Source organism: Salmo trutta, unplaced genomic scaffold (assembly GCF_901001165.1).
Source record: "Salmo trutta unplaced genomic scaffold, fSalTru1.1, whole genome shotgun sequence".
In the NCBI taxonomy this organism is placed as follows: Eukaryota; Metazoa; Chordata; class Actinopteri; order Salmoniformes; family Salmonidae; genus Salmo; species Salmo trutta.
Window position 1 is genome coordinate 507,727 of NW_021822351.1, and position 19,462 is coordinate 527,188.

At 40.7% G+C, this 19,462-nt stretch overlaps 1 protein-coding gene across 1 annotated transcript; it reads left to right on the top strand.

Annotated features, from left to right (window-relative positions):
- The first annotated feature begins 257 nt into the window (after nucleotides 1-257).
- Nucleotides 258-18,394, top strand: LOC115181927 (zinc finger protein 239-like). The gene is made up of 2 exons (XM_029743620.1): nucleotides 258-294; nucleotides 17,512-18,394. The coding sequence occupies exons 1-2, from the start codon at nucleotides 258-260 to the stop codon at nucleotides 18,384-18,386; spliced, it is 912 nt and encodes a 303-aa protein (XP_029599480.1). The 3' UTR covers nucleotides 18,387-18,394.
- The last annotated feature ends 1,068 nt before the right edge of the window (nucleotides 18,395-19,462 follow it).

The window sequence follows — 19,462 nt, forward strand, 5'->3', positions numbered from 1 at the left end:
CCGTGCGTCCTCTGAAACACGACCCTGCCGCACTGCTTCTTGACACACTAACCCAGAAGCCAGCCGCACCCAATGTGTCTTAGGAAACACTGTACAACTGGCGACCGTGTCAACGTGCACCTGGCCCGCCACAGGAGTTGCTAGACTGACACTCACAAGTGGCTGAATGATTTATTGCCATCATTGCCACCTTTGTCTACACCTCCCAGGGCATTTGAACTGGCATTTGAACTGATTCCAGAGGCCGACCCAAAACAATGCCGCCGGAGAAGAGGGTGCCGGAGCGGCCTTCTAGTGAGGCTTCGGATGCGCGCACACCACCCACCGCTCCTAGTATATTACTCGCTAATGTTCAGTCCCTAGTTAACAAAGTCAACGAAATCTGGGCAAGAGTTGCTTTCCAAAGAGATATCCGGGATTGTAACATACTCTGTTTCATGGAAACATGGCTAGCTGGGAACGTGCTGTCGGAGTCCCTACAGCCAACGGGATTCTCAGTGCATCGTGCCGACAGGAATAAACATCTCTCCGGTAAGAAGAAGGGAGGGGGTGTATGTTTGATGATTAACGACTCATGGTGTATTTGTAACAACATACAGGAACTCAAGTCCTTTTGTTCACTTGACCTAGAATTCCTCACAATCAAATGCCGACCGTATTATCTCCCAAGAGAACTGTCCTCGGTTATCGTCACTGCCGTGTACATCGACGTCTTGCTTCCAGACAAATTAAACAACTTCTTTACGTGCTTGAGGACAATACAGTGCCACCGACGTGGCCCGCTACCAAAGACTGTGGGCTCTCCATCTCCGTTGCAGACATGAGTAAAACATTTTAAACCTGTTAACCCTCGCAAGGCTGCTGTCCCAGACGGCATCCCTAGCCGCATCCTCAGAGCATGCGCAGACCAGCTGGCTGGTGCGTTTACGGACATATTCAATCAATACCTATCCCACTCTGCTGTCCCCACATGCTTCAAGATGGCCACCATTGTTCCTGTTCCCAAGAAAGCCAAGGCAACTGAACTAAACCATGAAGTGCTTTGAGAGACTAGTCAAGGATCATATCACCTCCACCCTACCTGCTTACCGCCCCAATAGGTCCACAGACAATGCAATTGCCATCACACTGCACACTGCCCTTTCCCATCTGGACAAGAATGCTGTTCATTGACTACAGCTCAGCATTCAACACCATAGTACCCTCCAAACTCATTATTAAGCTTGATACCATGGGTCTCAACCCGGACCTGTGCAACTGGGTCCTGTACTTCCTGATGGGCCGCCCCCAGGTGGTGAAGGCAGGAAACAATATCTCCACTTCGCTGATCCTCAACACTGGGGCCCCACAAGGGTGTGTTCTCAGCCCCCTCCTGTACTCCCTGTTCACCCAAGACTGCGTGGCCATGCACGCCTCCAACTCAATCATCAAGTTTGCAGATGACACAACAGTGGTAGGCTTGATTACCAACAACTATGAGACATCCTACAAGGAGAAGGTGAGGGCCCTTGGAGTGTGGTGTCAGGAAAATAACCTCTCACTCAATGTCAGGAAAAACAAAAGAGATGATCGTGGACTTCAGGAAACAGCAAAGGGAGCACCCCCTATCCACATTGACGGGACAGCAGTGGAGAAGGTGGAAAGTTTTAAGTTCCTCTGTGTTCAAATCACCGACAAACTGAAATGGTCCACGCACAAAGGCAGTGTGGTGAAGAAGGTGCAACAGCGCCTCTTCAACCTCAGGAGGCTGAAAAATTGTGACTTGTCACCGAAAACCCTCACTAACTTTTACAGGTGCACATTTGAGAGCATCCTGTCGGGCTGTATCACCGCCTGGTACGGCAACTGCACCGCCCACAACCGCAAGGCTCTCCAGAGGGTGGTGCGGTATGCACAACGCATCACCGGGGGCAAACTACCTGCCCTCCAGGACACCTACAACACCCGATGTCACAGGAAGGGATAAAAGATCAAGGACAATAACCACCTGAGCCACTGCCTGTTCACCCCGCTATCATCCAGAAGGCGAGGTCAGTACAGGTGCATCAAAGCTGGGACAGAGAGATTTAAAAACAGCTTCTACCTACAGACTTGATATCATTGGCCACTATAATAAATGGAACTCTAGTCACTTTAATAATGCCACTTTAAGAATGTTTACATATCTCGCATTACTCATCTCATATGTATATAATGTATACTGTATTCTTCATCTAGGTTAGCACCAGCTGTTCTGGATGACTGTGTGATAACGCTCTCGGTAGCCGATGTGAGCAAGACCTTTAACCAGGTCAACATTCACAAAGCCGCTGGGCCAGACGGATTACCAGGACGTGTACTCAAAGCATGCGCTGACCAACTGGCAAGTGTCTTCACCGACATTTTCAACCTCTCCCTGACTGAGTCTGTAATACCTACATGTTTCAAGCAGACCACCATAGTCCCTGTGCAGGTGGTAAGGGTAGGCAACAACACGTCTGCCATGCTGATCCTCAACACGGGGGCCCCTCAGGGGTGTGTACTTCGTCCCCTCCTGTACTCCCTATTCACCCACGACTGTGTGGCCAAACACGACTCCAACACCATCATTAAGTTTGCTGACGACACAACAGTGGTAGGCCTGATCACCGACAACGATGAGACAGCCTATTTGGAGGAGGTCAGAGAACTGGCAGTGTGGTGCCAGGACAACAACCTCTCCCTCAATGTGAGCAAGACAAAGGAGCTGATCGTGGACTACAGGAAAAGGCGGGCCGAACAGGCCCCCTTTAACATCAACGGGGCTGTAGTGGAGCGGGGTCGAGAGTTTCAAGTTCCTTGGTGTCCACATCACCAACGAACTATCATGGTCCAAACACACCAAGACAGTTGTGAAGAGGGCACGACAAAACCTTTTCCCCCTCAGGAGACTGAAAAGATTTGGCATGGGTCCCGAGATCCTCAAAAAGTTCTACAGCTGCACCATGGAGAGCATCCTGACCGGTTGCATCACCGCCTGGTATGGCAACTGCTTCGCATCTGACCATAAGGCGTTACAGAGGGTAGAGCGTACGGCCCAGTACATCACTGGGGCCAAGCTTCCTGACATCCAGGACCTATATACTAGGTGGTGTCAGAGGAAGGCCCATAAAATTGTCAGAGACTCCAGTCACCTGAGTCATAGACTGTTTTCTCTGCTACTACATGGCAAGCAGTACCGGAGCGCCAAGTCTAGGACCAAAAGGCTCCTTAACAGCTTCTACCCCCAAGCCATAAGACTGCTGAACAACTAATCAAATGGCTGCCGGACTATTACATTGACCCCCTTGTTTTTTACACTGCTGCTACTCACTGTTTATTTTCTATGCATAGTCACTTCACCCTACCTACATGTACAAATTACCTCTAACCTGTACCCCCGCACACTGACTCGATACCGGTACCCCCTGTATATAGCCCCGTTATTGTTATGTTATTGTGTTACTTTTCATAATTTTTTACTTTAGTTTTTTTGGTAAATATTTTCTTTACTCTTCTTGAACTGCACTGTTGGTTATGGGCTTGTAAGTAAGCATTTCACGGTAAGGTCTACACATGTTGCATTCGTCGCATGTGACAAATAAAGTTTGATTTGATTTACTATCTATTGCTTCAGCCGCTCTAACACTGCTCATCCATATATTTATATGTATATATTCTTATCCCATTCCTTTACTAGATTGTGTGTATTAGGTTTTGTTGTGGAATTGTTAGATATTACCTGTTAGATACTGCTGCACTGTCGGATCTAGAAGCATAAGCATTTCACTACACTCACAATAACATCTGCTAACCATGTGTATGTGACCAATAACATCTGCTAACCATGTGTATGTGACCAATAACATCTACTAACATGTGTATGTGACCAATAACATCTGCTAACCATGTGTATGTGACCAATAACATCTGCTAACCATGTGTATGTCACCAATAACATCTGCTAACCATGTGTATGTCACCAATAACATCTGCTAACCATGTGTATGTCACAAATAACATCTGATTTGATTTGAAGTGCTAAATGTGATTATGTTCTTTTTTTAATAATGTAGGAATTGTAAAAACGGCACTATGTAGGCTAATAATGGACTGAACGAGCCTGACGGCTTACAGGAGATGTTGAATATGGAGATTCTCCTTTTCAAGCTTAATAATGTCAAAATACATTTTGGACTTTTAACAAAAAAATGGAGTTTCACTGAACAACTATGATCATTACTGCTGTCCCAACCAGTATGTACTTCCAAAAAAATGTTTAAGAAAAAGTTACATGCAACCTAAAATAACACCTTTAAATAACTTGGGAAATAAGTGTCCATTTTTAGGCCCAAATCCACCTCCGGCACACCAGGAGGATAAAAATGTAGATGTTCTCTGTGTGTACCCATAGTGATTACGCCCTCTCCTGGTGAGAATACGTTAGTGTAGGCTATCTTTAGTATAGTGTTATGTAGGCCTACAGTGTTTTACAGGCTATGCATTATTATTATAATGCTCCACTATCGTCACATGCGTTTTGAATGGAGCATTAAAGACCGTCAATGAACAGTTGATGGGAGAGGGGGCTCTAAACCCATGGTTAAAGTGCTCTATTGATTTAGTCAACAGCTTTAGCAGTGTGTACCACTTAGAAGTGATGATGATAACAGTAGCCTACATGACTGCTATCTGACAAATTCAGAAGGCTCTTTGTTTGTTGTAAACACCTCATTTATCATTTTCCATAAAAGCACATGGATGTGTGAAACAGATAAACAAAAATTAAAATGTTGTCCAAAGTTAGTAGTAGCTGGTAGTCTAGTCAACGTTAGCAGTAGCTAGTAGTCTAGTCAACGTTAGCAGTAGCTAGTAGTATAGTCAACGTTAGCAGTAGCTGGTAGTCTAGTCAACGTTAGCAGTAGCTGGTAGTCTAGTCAACGTTAGCAGTAGCTGGTAGTCTAGTCAACGTTAGCAGTAGCTAGTAGTCTAGTCAACGTTAGCAGTAGCTGGTAGTCTAGTCAACGTTAGCAGTAGCTGGTAGTCTAGTCAACGTTAGCAGTAGCTAGTAGTCTAGTCAACGTTAGTAGTAGCTAGTAGTCTAGTCAACATTAGCAGTAGCTGGTAGTCTAGTCAACGTTAGCAGTAGCTAGTAGTCTAGTCAACGTTAGTAGTAGCTGGTAGTCTAGTCAACGTTAGCAGTAGCTAGTAGTCTAGTCAACGTTAGCAGTAGCTAGTAGTCTAGTCAACGTTAGCAGTAGCTGGTAGTCTAGTCAACGTTAGCAGTAGCTAGTAGTCTAGTCAACGTTAGCAGTAGCTGGTAGTCTAGTCAACGTTAGCAGTAGCTAGTAGTCTAGTCAACGTTAGCAGTAGCTAGTAGTCTAGTCAACGTTAGCAGTAGCTAGTAGTCTAGTCAACGTTAGCAGTAGCTGGTAGTCTAGTCAACGTTAGTAGTAGCTGGTAGTCTAGTCAACGTTAGCAGTAGCTAGTAGTCTAGTCAACGTTAGCAGTAGCTGGTAGTCTAGTCAACGTTAGCAGTAGCTAGTAGTCTAGTCAACGTTAGCAGTAGCTAGTAGTCTAGTCAAGGATGCATCAGTTCAATATTGAAACACAACATTTTGTTACAGAGCAACGGAACAAAAGGAAACATTGAATTTGTAGGTTTAAAATATCCCTCTAGTGTCCAGGGTTGACCTATTTTAAGAAATGACATGTGGATCTAAAGTCTAAGATCTTTGATAGGCTGAAGAATTTGCAACATGATATAAATCACTGCCTCCTGGTTAGGTTAGCATAATGCTAACTTGTGCCATGTTATCTGATGGGACCAGCTACAATTTAGCGTTCTGTCACGTGCAAGTAAATCAACTATTTTAATGTTGAGCAGGAGAACCTGTTTAAAATTAAATGTGTGCTTATTGTTAGCTAGTGGTGCTAGACTGTTCGCAAGTATGGCCCCTGTGAGTTTGTTAGTCTTCAAAACATGAATAACCTTGACATTATCTATTATTATAGGGCTCTGCTCAGCCTAAAGACATGACATTAGGCTGAGCAGAGCTCTATAATAATAGATAAAGACATGACATTATCTATTATTATAGAGCTCTGTTCAGCCTGTAAACATGACATTATCTATTATTATAGAGCTCTGTTCAGCCTGTAAACATGACATTATCTATTATTATAGGGCTCTGCTCAGCCTAAAGACATGACATCATCTATTATTATAGAGCTCTGCTCAGCCTAAAGACATGACATTATCTATTATTATAGACCTCTGCTCAGCCTAAAGACATGACATTATCTATTATTATAGAGCTCTGCTCAGCCCTAAAGACATGACATTATCTATTATTATAGAGCTCTGCTCAGCCTAAACATTACATTATCTATTACTATAGAGCTCTGCTCAGCCTATAAACATGACATTATCTATTATTATAGAGCTCTGCTCAGCCTAAATATTACATTATCTATTATTATAGAGCTCTGCTCAGCCTAAAACATGACATGATCTATTATTATAGAGCTCTGCTCAGCCTATAAACATGACATTATCTATTATTATAGAGCTATTATAGAGCTCTGCTCAGCCTATAAACATGACATTATCTATTATTATAGAGCTATGCTCAGCCTAAACATTACATTATCTATTATTATAGAGCTCTGCTCAGCCTAAACATGACATTATCTATTATTATAGAGCTCTGCTCAGCCTATAAACATGACATTATCTATTATTATAGAGCTCTGTTCAGCCTATAAACAAGACATTCCATGAGAGCAGGATTACATTTTTTACATTTTACATTTTAGTCATTTAGCAGACGCTCTTATCCAGAGTGACTTACAGTAGTGAATGCTTACATTTCAATTCATACATTCTTTTTTTTTCTTTTTTCGTACTGGCCCCCCGTGGGAATCGAACCCACAACCCTGGCGTTGCAAACACCATTGAGCAACAGGGACGCCGGATTAGATTTGCATCTCTACATCATTAAATCTCACCAAGTTTATTTTGTATTATGAAATGTTGTGAAGACTGATCTCTGCCTATTGTGGGATATAGTCTGGATTAAACCTCAGAGGAAGACCGTTTTATCATGTGTAGGTTTCCTTCAGTTCTCTGTTTAATTAAATTATATGTTTGTCTTTGGTAGGGGAGAGACCAGACCCTCACTCTGACAGCAGGAAGAGTCCTTCAGGGGAACCAGACCGAGAGATGTCCAAACCAACAGGACAACACCACTGTTCCCACTGTGGAAAGAATTTTACTCATTTACGGAATCTGAAAATGCACAAGAGAATACATACAGGAGAAAAGCCTTACCACTGTTCCCACTGTGGAAAGAGTTTTAGGTGGTACGGGAGCCTGAAGGAGCATGAGAGAATACACGCAGGAGAAAAGCCTTTCCAATGTTCCCATTGTGAAAAGAAGTTTACCTATCGAGGGAACCTGAAAATGCAGGAGAGAATACACACAGGAGAAAAGCCTTACCAATGTTTCCAGTGTGAAAAGAGTTTTACCCAATCATGGAACCTGAAAAAGCATGAGAGGACACACACAGGAGAAAAGTCTTTCCAACATACTAACACACAGGAGGAGAAGACATACCACTGCTCTCATCGTGAAAAGACATTTTCACAGTCGGAGGATCACATGAGAGAATAGAGAGGCTGTGTTCTGACTTATGTTTTTGATTAAAAATGTGTTTTTATGACCATTAAATAAAATGGCATGTATGAAAGTTTAAAAAAAAGACCTACTTGAGAAATTAAATAAAATGTGTTAAATGTTAAAATGTGTATTTTGTTGAAAATAATTAAGTAGATGAATAGAATGTGCATTTCTTCTTTCCAACCTTGAAACCTCTTTAATTTGTTTCATTGAGTTAATTTGTGTTTCTAGTCTAGTAGCTAAAAGTGTATGAAAATGTGATGTTCTGATAACGTTGCTAAATTCTTGACATTAAAAAAACATTCACTACCTCGTGAATTGTTCCCATCAGTATTTTTCCACCATGTCAGAGTGCTGATTTATAAAGGATGTAGTTAACGTAACATATTTTTGTCTGAATAGAATTCAGATTTGGAACGTCACTAGTGGACTTTATACAGCTACATCAATGTATTCTTACATTATATAGAAGCAGTACTGACTGAATAATATATTGCCTTAAATGTAGCTGTGCAGTTGATTATTTATTTATTTAACCTTTATTTAATTAAGTAATCATAATACATTGAGACATACAAAAATAAACATATGTTGGTTCAGACTTTTAATGAGAATTGAAAACATACTAAGTGGCGAGTGGTGCAGCGGTCTAAGGCACTGCATCTCAGTGCTAGAGGTGTCACTACAGACACCCTGGTTCGAATCCAGGCTGTATTACAACCGGCCGTGATTGGGAGTCCCATAGGGCGGCGCACAATTGGCCCAGCGTCATCCGGGTTTGGTTGGTGTAGGCCGTCATTGTAAATAAGAATTTGTCCTTAACTGACTTGCCTAGTTAAATAAATGAAGAAAAAAAAGGTTTTGTCTGAATGTAAAATAAACATTTTCCTAAACTGCGTTGCCCAGTCAGCAGATGGCGATGTGCATCTTTCAAATCAAATCAAATGTATTTGTCACATACACATGGTTAGCAGGTGTTAATGCGAGTGTAGCAAAATGCTTGTGCTTCTAGTTCCGACCAACAAGTAATATAACCCAACAATTTCACAACAACACCTTATACACACAAGTGTAAAGGAATGAATAAGAATATGTATATAAAAATATATGAATGAGTGATACCCGAACTGCATAGACAAGATGCAGCAGATGGTATAGAGTACAGTATATACATATGAGATGAGTAATATAGGGTATGTAAGCATTATATAAAGTGGCTAGTGATAAATTGATTACAAGTTGTACAGGGCGGGGTCGAGACCCAGGGCCTCCAGCTTAATGACGAGTTTGGAGGGTACTATGGTGTTAAATGCTGAGCTGTCGATGAACAGCATTCTTACACAGGTATTCCTCTTGTCCAGATGGGTTAGGGCAGTGTGCAGTGTGATTGCGATTTCTTCGTCTGTGGACCTATTGGGGCAGTAAGCAAATTGGAGTGGGTCTAGGGTGTCAGGTAAGGTGGAGGTGATATGGTCCTTGACTAGTCTCTCAAAGCACTTCATGATGACAGAAGTGAGTGCTACGGGGCGATAGTCATTTAGCTCAGTTCCCATATTTTCTTAAATATTTTCCAACCTCACATTTTAAAGGCTACTAGGATATGAACTTAGTAGCACAGACTAGATCCATATAACGTTGAGAAATAGTGCATTGTGGGAAGCTTAGAAGATACCCTGGAAATAAGTTAATAAATACGTAATAACGCAAAAACATAATTGTTTGTACTTAATAAGTAACCAGATCGTGACCACAACTAAGTTACTAAGTCTTTAACCACACTGTGTTGTTACATTGGTGAGTAAAAACTCATGCTTCCTACGCTTTAACATTTTGTCTGAAAATAAATATACATTTTGTTCAACTGCGTTACCCACTCCAGTCAACAGATGGCGAAGTCAGACTTTAAGGCAACACTGTTAGTGTGACGTATAATGTAGTGGACGGGACGCTTCTTTCAACAACAGTTAGTCAGCCACCTCGGTAGCTTGCTAGACAAAATAGCCGAACCAATAAAGCTCTTTAGACGCTTTCGTGTATATTAGCCACTGTGTTTTAAACCCATTTCTGTCGTCTAGTTAGTTATCCGGTTTAATTTCATATTTACATTGTTGTTGTTATTAGTCAGCTAGCGGGCTGGTTAAGTTAGCATTAGCCTAGCTAGCTAACATCTCCGAACATGAGTTCACTAAGCTACTCTCCTCCTGCTAAAAAAGAGGTCTGCTGGACGGAGAAAGAAGCTCTCGTTAAAGAGGAGGAGGAAGAGGAGGCTGTTACAGTGAAAGAAGAAGAGAAAGACGTTTCCGTTAAAGAAGAGGAAGACGCGTTCAGAGTGAAAGAGGAGGAGGATGTTACAGTAAAAGAAGAGGAGGAGGAGGAGATGACTGTCACATCGAAAAAGGAGGAGGAGGAAACTGGATATCTGGGCCTGGTTTCCCAAAGGCATCTTAAGGCGTCCAATGGTTCTAATGATGAACATAGCAGTAAGATGGTTTTGAGAAACCGTTCCCTGATTAACACTAGTAAGTACTGTCTTAAATACAGAGGCACAAACTCTGCAGTTGTTGAACTGATGTTTGGTGTTAAAGGGGAAATCTGCAGTTGCTACATCCATATTGTGACTTTTAAATTATTTATATATAGCCATTGATTCTTGAAGAATATAACACATGCCTCATGAGCTTAGTTCAACTGTTGTACCCCATCAGAACCCCAAATAAGCTTTTTTTACTCCAATGTTTAGAAACAATGTAAATCAACACTGTATAGCCTCAACATGGTTAAAACTATAATGTTGATATCATGGATGGTCAGTCCTTGCGTCCATAGGTCTGTCTATGAATTTGAGAGTAGTTACATTTCTCCAGCCCCATCCATCATCTTATTACCTAAACAGTGGCAGAGTGACGCTTTGTTATTGTTTGAACTGCAGATTGGTTGATTTGATTGTGTGGCTTTTTTAAAGGAACAACCTAGGATTTAAACAGCAACAAAATGGCTCCCCAGAGACTTGGTTTGGTAAACAGCTGAGGGATGGGGGGTGGAGAAATGTAACCACTCTCACATTCATAGAGAAAGATATTGTAGCAACCTTAACCCCAAACCTAGCGACCTCGTCAAGAAGTTCAGACATCTTGGCGTAACAGTTATAAGGTGTTGGCTTGACAGTCACTGGACCCAGGTTTGAGTTCAGCTCAGGGCTACCCCCTGAATTCACTACACTATGAATACAAGGACTTGCCATCCATAAGGTTAAAATGATAGTTTTAACATGGTTTTGAAGCTATACCATGTTTGTTTATAAACAGTGGCGTTATACAAGCTTATGTTTTGGTTTCTGATAGGGAAATACATTTGAGGCATTTATAAGTGATTCTTGAAGAATATAAATGGTTATATAGTAAATGTGTCTTTCTATAACTGCCAGTGATGATTTCCTGTGGCGGTCAAATTGTTAGAGCTGTTGATAAGTCATTGTATAACATTCAGCCAATTGTTTTAGAGCTGACCGTAGTCGACTGGTCGATTGTTCTGTCGATAGGCTGTTTTGTTGACCGTGATTTATTTTTGTGGAGCAGTCGTAAATACGCTATATATACAACATTTTGTGGACACCCCTTCAAATTAGTGGGTTCAGCTATTTCAGCCACATCCGTTGCTGACTGGTGTATAAAATTGAGCACAAGAGTGCAATTTCCGTAGACAAACATTGGCAGTAGAATGGCCTTACTGAAGAGCTCTTACTTTAAACGTAGCACCATCATAGGATGCCACCTTTCCAACAAGTCAGTTCGTCAAATTTCTGCCCTGCTAGAGCTTCCCCAGTAAACTGTATGTGCTGTTATTGTGAAGTGGAAACCTCTAGGAGCAACAACGGCTCAGCCGCACAAGCTCACAGGACGGGACCGCCGAGTGCTGAGCACATTCCAAGCTGCCTCTGGATGCCAGCACAAGAACTGTTCGTTGGGAGCTTCATGAAATGGGTTTCCATGGCCCAGCAGTCGCACACAAGCCTAAGATTAGAGGTCGACCGATTATTTTAAAAAATCAACGCCGATACCGATTATTGGGGGGCCAAAAAAAGCCGCTGCCGATTAATCGGCTGATATTTTTTTTCATTTATTTATTTGTAATAATGACATTTACAACAATACTGAATGAACACTTATTTTAACTTAATATAATACATCAATAAAATCAATTTAGCCTCAAATAAATAATGAAACATGTTCAATTTGGTTTAAATAATGCAAAACAAAGCGTTGGAGAAGAATATCATAAGGTGAATGCACCAATTTGTAAGTCGCTCTGAATAAGAGCGTCTGGTAAATGACGTAAATGTAAATGTGGAACGTTCCACAAATTATATTAAATTATAGTTGATATTCTTGAAGTCATAAACAGCGCAATGCTTGAAGCACAGCGAAGAGCTGCTGGAAAAACGCACAAAAGTGCTGTTTGAATGAATGCTTACGAGCCTGCTGGTGCCTACCACCGCTCAGTCAGACTGCTCTATCAAATCATATACTTAATTATAATATAATAAACACACAGAAATACGAGCCTTAGGTCATTAATATGGTCGAATCCGGAAACTATCATCTCATTTTTCTTTCAGTGAAATACGGAACCGTTCTGTATTTTACCTAACGGGTGGCATCCCTAAGTCTAAATATTCCTGTTACATTGCACAACCTTCAATGTTATGTCATAATTACGTAAAATTCAGGCAAATTAGTTCGCAACGAGCCAGGCGGCCCAAACTGTTGCATATACCCTGACTGCGTGCAATGAACGCAAGAGAAGTGACACAATTTCATGTTAGCAGGCAATATTAACTAAATATGCAGGTTTAAAAATATATACTTGTGTATTGATTTTAAAGAAAGGCATTGATGTTTATGGTTAGGTACATTGGTGCAACGACAGTGCTTTTTTCGCAAATGCGCTTAAATCAACACCCGTGTGTCGAAGTAGGCTGTGATTCAATGAGAAATTAACAGGCACCGCATTGATTATATGCAACGCAGGACACGTTAGATAAACTAGTAATATCATCAACCATGTGTAGTTAACTAGTGATTATGTTAAGATTGATAGTTTTTTATAAGATAAGTTTAATGCTAGCTAGAAACTTACTTTGGCTTCTTGCTGCCCTCGTGTAACAGGTAGTCAGCCTGCCATGCAGGCTCCTCGTGGAGTGTAAGGCAGGTGTTTAGAGCGTTGGACTAGTAACCGGAAAGTTGCAAAAACGAATCCCCGAATCCCCCCTGGACAAGGCAGTTAACCCCCGTTCCTAGGCCGTCATTGAAAATAAGAATGTGTTCTTAATCTGACTTGCCTAGTTAAATAAAGGTGTAAAAAAAAATGGCAAATCGGTGGCCAAAAATACCTATTACCGATTGTTATGAATACTTGAAATCGGCCGACCTCTATCTAAGATCACCATGCGCAATGCCAAACGTTGGCTTGGTGTAAAGCTCGCCGCCATGGGACTCTGGAGCAGTGGAAACACATGTTTTCTGGAGCGATGAATCCAACTTCACCATCTGGCAGTCCGACGGATGAATCTGGGTTTAGCGGATGCCCGGAGAACACTACCTGTCTGAATGCATAGTGCCAACTGTAAAGTTTGGTGGAAGAGAAATAATAATCTGGGGCTGTTTTTTCATGGTTCGGGCACCTTAGTTCCAGTGAAGGGAAATTTTAACACTACATCATACAATGACATTCTAGAATATTCTGTGCTTCCAACAGTTTGGGGAATAGTTTGGGGAATAGTTTGGCTCTTTCCTGTTGCAGCACGACAATGTCCCTCTGTCTGTCTGTTTTCTACCTGTCTGCCTCTGCCTGTCACTGTGGCAACAGTTTGTGGAAGGCTCTTAACTGTTGCAGCATGACAATGCCCTTGTGCATAAAGCGAAGTCCAAACAGAAATGGTTTGTCGAGATTGGTGTGGAAGAACTTGACTTGCCTGCACAGAGCCCTGACCTCAACCCCATCGAACACCTTAGGGATAAATTGGTCTGAGCTTAATTGTCTAAGAAAATTGAGGAGAGAGCAAACCGCAACTTAATTAGGTCTATAATCAATAGCTTAACTGTTGAATATGCCTGGCTTTATAAATCAGCACCAGTCAAAAGTTTGGACGCTTCTACTCATTCAAGGATTTTTCTTTATTTTGACAATTTTCTACATTGTAGAATAATAGTGAAGACATCAAAACTATTAAATAACACATATGGAATCATGTAGTAACCAAAAAAGTGTTAAACAAACCAACATTTATTTTATATTTGAGATTCTTCAAATAGCCACCCTTTGCCTTGATGACAGCTTTGCACACTCTTGGCTTTCTCTCAACCAGCTTCATGAGGTAGTCACCTGGAATGCATTTCAATTAACAGGTGTTCCTTGTTAAGTTCATTTGTGGAATTTCTTCCCTTCTTAATGTGTTTGAGCCTATCAGTTGTGTTGTGAAAAGGTAGGGGTGGTATAGCCCTATTTGGTAAAAGACCAAGTCCATATTATGGCAAGAACAGCTCAAATAAGCAAAGAGAAACGACAGTCCATCATTACTTTAAGACATGAAGGTCAGTCAATCTGGAAAATTTCTAAACTTTGTAAGTTTCTTCAAGTACAGTCGCAAAAACCATCAGGCGCTACGATGAAACTGGCTCTCATGAGGACTGCCACAGGAAAGGAAGACCCAGAGTTACCTCTGCTGCAGAGGATAAGTTCATTAGCGTTATCAGCCTCAGAAATTGGCAAATAACTGCACCTCAGATTGCAGCCCAAAATTTTTCACAGAGTTCAAGTAACATACTTGAACTCTCAACATCAACTGTTCAGAGGAGACTGCGTGAAATCAGGCCTTCGTGGTTGAATTGCTGCAAAGAAACCGCTACTAAAGGACATCAATAACAAGAAGAAGAGACTTACTTTGGCCAAGAAACACGAGCAATGGACATTAGACCGGTGAAAATCTGTCCTTTGGTCTGATGAGTCCAAATTTTAGATTTTTGGTTCCAACCGTTGTGTCTTTGTGAGATGCAGAGTAGGTGAATGGATGATCTCCGCATGTGTGGTTCCCACTGTGAAGCATGGAGGAGGAGGTGTGATGGAGTGGGGGTGCTTTGCTTGTGACACTGTTGGAGATGTATTTAGAATTCAATGCACACTTAACAGCATGGCTAGGAAGTGACTTCCTCGTGAAGCTGGATGACAGAATGCAAAGCTGTCATCAAGGCAAAGGGTGGCTACTTTGAAGAATCTAAAATATAAAATAAATGTTGTTTTGTTTAACTTCACTAGGGTAGGGGGCAGTATTTTCACGGCCGGATGAAAAACATACCCAAATTAAACGAAGTTTCTAAAACTGTTTGAATGATGTCTGTGAGTTTAACAGAACTCATATGGCAGGCAAATTCCTGAGAAAAATCTAAGCAGGAAGTGAGAATTTTGGTGCTTGTAGTCCTTTCAAGTCATTGCCAATCGAACACACGGTGAGTTAGGGTTCATTTTGCACTTCCTAAGGCTTCCACTAGATGTCAACAGTCTTTAGAAAGTTGTTTGAAGCTTCTACGATGAACAGACACCGAATGACAAGGAGGGGAACTTGTTGAGGCAAGGAATGACATCACTTCTTGGAGCGCGTTCATGAGGATGGATCCTCCCGTTCCAAAACCTTTTTCAAGACACAGGAACCGTCCGGTTGAAATATTACTGAATCTTCACGTTCTGAAGGCCCTAAAGATTGATGTTTTACAACGTTTGACATGTTTGAACGAACGTAAATACAACTTTTTTTTACTTTTCGTCGCGACATCGTCCGTGCACTTTCTACATTTGAAGTAGCTTACTGAACGCGCGAACAACAAGGAGTTATTTGGACATAAATTATGGACTTTATCGAACAAAACAACATTTGTTGTGGACCTGGGATTCCTGGAAGTGCCTTCTGATGAAGATCATCAAAGGTAAGGGAATATTTCTAATGCTATTTATGATTTTAGATGACTCCAAGATGGCGGGTATCTGTATTGCCTAGTGTATTTTTCTGAGCGCAATACTCAGATTATTGCAAAGTGTGCTTTCCTCGTGAAGCTTTTTTGAAATCTTTCATAGTGTTTGCATAAAGGAGATGTTCATCTATAATTCTTTGAATGACAGTTTCATTTTGTATCAACGTTTATGACAAGTATTTTTGTAAATTGTGGCGCTCATTCACCGGCAGTATTTGAGGGAAAATATTTTCTGAACGTCACGCGCCGATGTAAAATGCTGTTTTTAGATATAAATATGAACTTTATCGAACAAAAAAATGCATGTATTGTATAACATGGTGTCCTCGGAGTGTCATCTGATGATGATCGTCAAAGGTTAGTGCTTCATTTAGCTGTGTTTTGGGTATTTGTGATGAATGCTATTTGCTTAGAAAATGGCTGTGTGGTTATTGTGTCGATGTACTCTCCTAACATAATCTAATGTTTTGCTTTCGCTGTAAAGCATTTTGGAAATTGGACAACGTGGTTCGATTCAGGAGAAGTGTATCTATAAAATGGTGTAAAATAGTCCTATGTTTGAGAACTTTAAATTTGGCGCTCTGATTTCTCACTGGCTGTTGAATAGGGTGGGACGATTTCGTCCCACATACCCGAGAGAGGTTAACACTTTTTTGGTTACTACATGATTCCATATGTGTTATTTCATAGTTTTGATGTCTTCACTATTATTCTACAATGTAGAAAACAGTAAATATAAAGAAAAACACTTGAATGAGTAGGTAGGTGTGTTCAAACTTTTGACTGGTACTGTACTTTTGAGGAAAAAAGGCAGCGTTCTCGACTCAAGCCCTGACTTTTATAAGGGATTTTCTGACGATTAGCTTAGCAATCACGTGACGCAGCGTGACAACCTGAACAGGATTGGTCGACAGTCTGTTGGATGGGCGTTAGACGTTTGTTTACTAGCCTGTTTACTTTGGATCACGTGATGCGGTTAACCTCAGTTAGCCCCGGGCTTGTGGCTGTTTAAATTCCTGCTGTTTGTTTTGGCAACAAACTGTAAATCACTATGAGATGACATCATCACTGTCTGTGAATTATTATTTCAGATGACATCATCACTGTCTGTGAATTAAATGTCTGGCTTCAAAATAAACTGCTGTTCACCATCTGGGACCATTCAACAGTCTAGATTTACCAGGTTGTTACTTTTTGGGGTTCTCATAGGCTTACAATTGTTGTCTTGATTGTTGCTTGAACATGATCTTGCTCTGATAATGTGTTGAAATATTCGGAATACATTGTGAAAAACGAAGATCTTTGCTCACCATTTCTGCCCACGCAGATATACTGCAACTAGATAACAGTTGTACTGCAACTAGATAACAGATGTACTGCATCTAGATAACAGATATACTGCAACTAGATAACAGTTGTACTGCAACTAGATAACAGATGTACTGCATATTGGTGACCAAGAATCTGCTTAGGGTTTCAACCACTGTATTGACTTATTTCTACAATCATCCACTTTACTACTGTAAAGTGGATGATTATAAGACTAAATATGAGTGTTGTTGCTCACTTGACTGTGTTATTAAGACAATAGTCAAAGTTTGTAAAAGCTTTTAAACATTCATTACAATCATAAAAATCATGGGCATCACCTTTTAGCTCATATAAACAGTGGATTTCTGCTGTTGTGGGCCTTTAACCGTCTGTCTGACTTTGTTGTTCACACAGGAGAGAGACTTGACTATCGTGGATCCTCTGGAGAGCCTCAACAACCTCATGGTGCTGGCGAGGCAGAGAAGAGTCTCTCCAGATCAGAACACCTCAAGAAACACCAGCGGAAACCCACAAGGAAGAAATCTCACCACTGCTCTGACTGTGGGAAGAGATTCACCTCTTCAACAGACCTTAAAAGACATCAGAGAATCCATACAGGAGAGAAACCATATAGCTGTGATCGGTGTGGGAAGAGTTTTACTACATCTAGCCAGCTGACTATACACCAGAGAATACACACAGGAGAGAAACCTTACCACTGCGCTGACTGTGGAACAAGTTTTGTTTCTTCCCAATATTTAAAATCACACAAGAGAACACACACAATAGCGAAACCTTACCACTGCTCTGACTGTGGGAAGTGTTTTGTTTCGTCACAATATTTAAAATCACACCAGAAAACACACACAGGAGAGAAGCCTTATAGCTGTGATCAATGTGGGAAGAGATTTAGTCACTCAAGCAACCTGATGGTACATTTGAGAACGCACACTGGAGAGAAACCTTATTGCTGTGATCAATGCGGGAAGAGTTTTACTTCATCTAGCCAGCTGACTATACACAAGAGAACACACACAGGAGATAAACCGTACCACTGCTCTGACTGTGGAAAGAGTTTTGTTTCATCCCAATATTTAAAATCACACCAGAAAACACACAAAGGAGAGAAGCCTTATAGCTGTGATCAATGTGGGAGGAGTTTTACTCACTCAAGCAACATGATATCACACCAGAGAACACACACAGGAGAGAAACCTTATAGCTGTGATCAATGTGGGAAGAGGTTTACTCAGCCAAACATCCTGATAGCCCACCAGGAAACACACACAGGAGAGAAATCTTATAGCTGTGATTACTGTGGCAAGAATTACGCTAGTAAAAGAGCTCTGATTAAACATCAGAAAATACATGCATGAAGGAGTTGTTACATGATATCAATGAAATAATGTAGAATGTTTTAACATTGTAGTAGGAGTATTTTAATGATGTCACAATGTAGAACCCTAAACATTTACCCCCTGTTCTATTGATTTCAGCATGATATGGATATTAGCCTCAGGGGGAAAATACAGGCTCTGAAATGGAAGAGTACTATTTATGTGATTAACATAAACACAAATGAAGTGTTGTGTTTCACTTCCCGCGTTTGCGACCTACTTGAATCAAACTGCAACACTTTAAAATTGCTTACTGTCTTCTGCAGGTTGTCGTCTAACCAGTGAGGTAAAAGATATCTCCCATTTCCATGTTTGTTTTAGTTGTGTTAGTTTCAACAGCACGTACAACCTGATTTCCCCCCTAATTGATATCAGTGATTTCTTGCTACTTGTCAAAACAACAGTGTTTTTGGTCCTTGTGCAATGTATAAGGTGCTCGTTTAAAAAAATATAAGTAATATGATTACCATTGTGTTTGTGTAGATAGTACATTTTATGTTTAGGTTTTCAATATATCACAAACCATTTCTGCATATTGGTTATTGATTTGGACAAGTTAAAACTGTTTTGACATTGGGCTATCCCACCTAGGAAAATGTTGTTGAAAAGACGTTGAAAATAATAAGCCCGACGTCCAATCTACGTTCGGTTGTTGAAAATACTTATTTTTCAGGTCAATGACTTCAAAGCAACTCAATTTCAACGTACTTGCATTCTATGCATATGGATGCAGTATAAAAAAAATGAACTTGGACTAACTGATTAACAATTTTATTAACAATGAACAGTTTTATTAACAATGAACAGTTTTATTAACAATCCTACAACACTCCAGTATTTCTTTACAACATTCAACTGCTAATTGTCTTTATTCCACTACTGAAAAAGCATGACTCAAATCACCTCATATTTCAAACATTCAGCCTGACAAAAGATACGTTTTATTATTCCATGCCTCACCATTAAGTGAATTATCGCCAACACATATTAACAAAGGGGTGTACATTCGGTTTTTATATTTTCATTATATTTCAATGTAATGTAACATTTAGTAA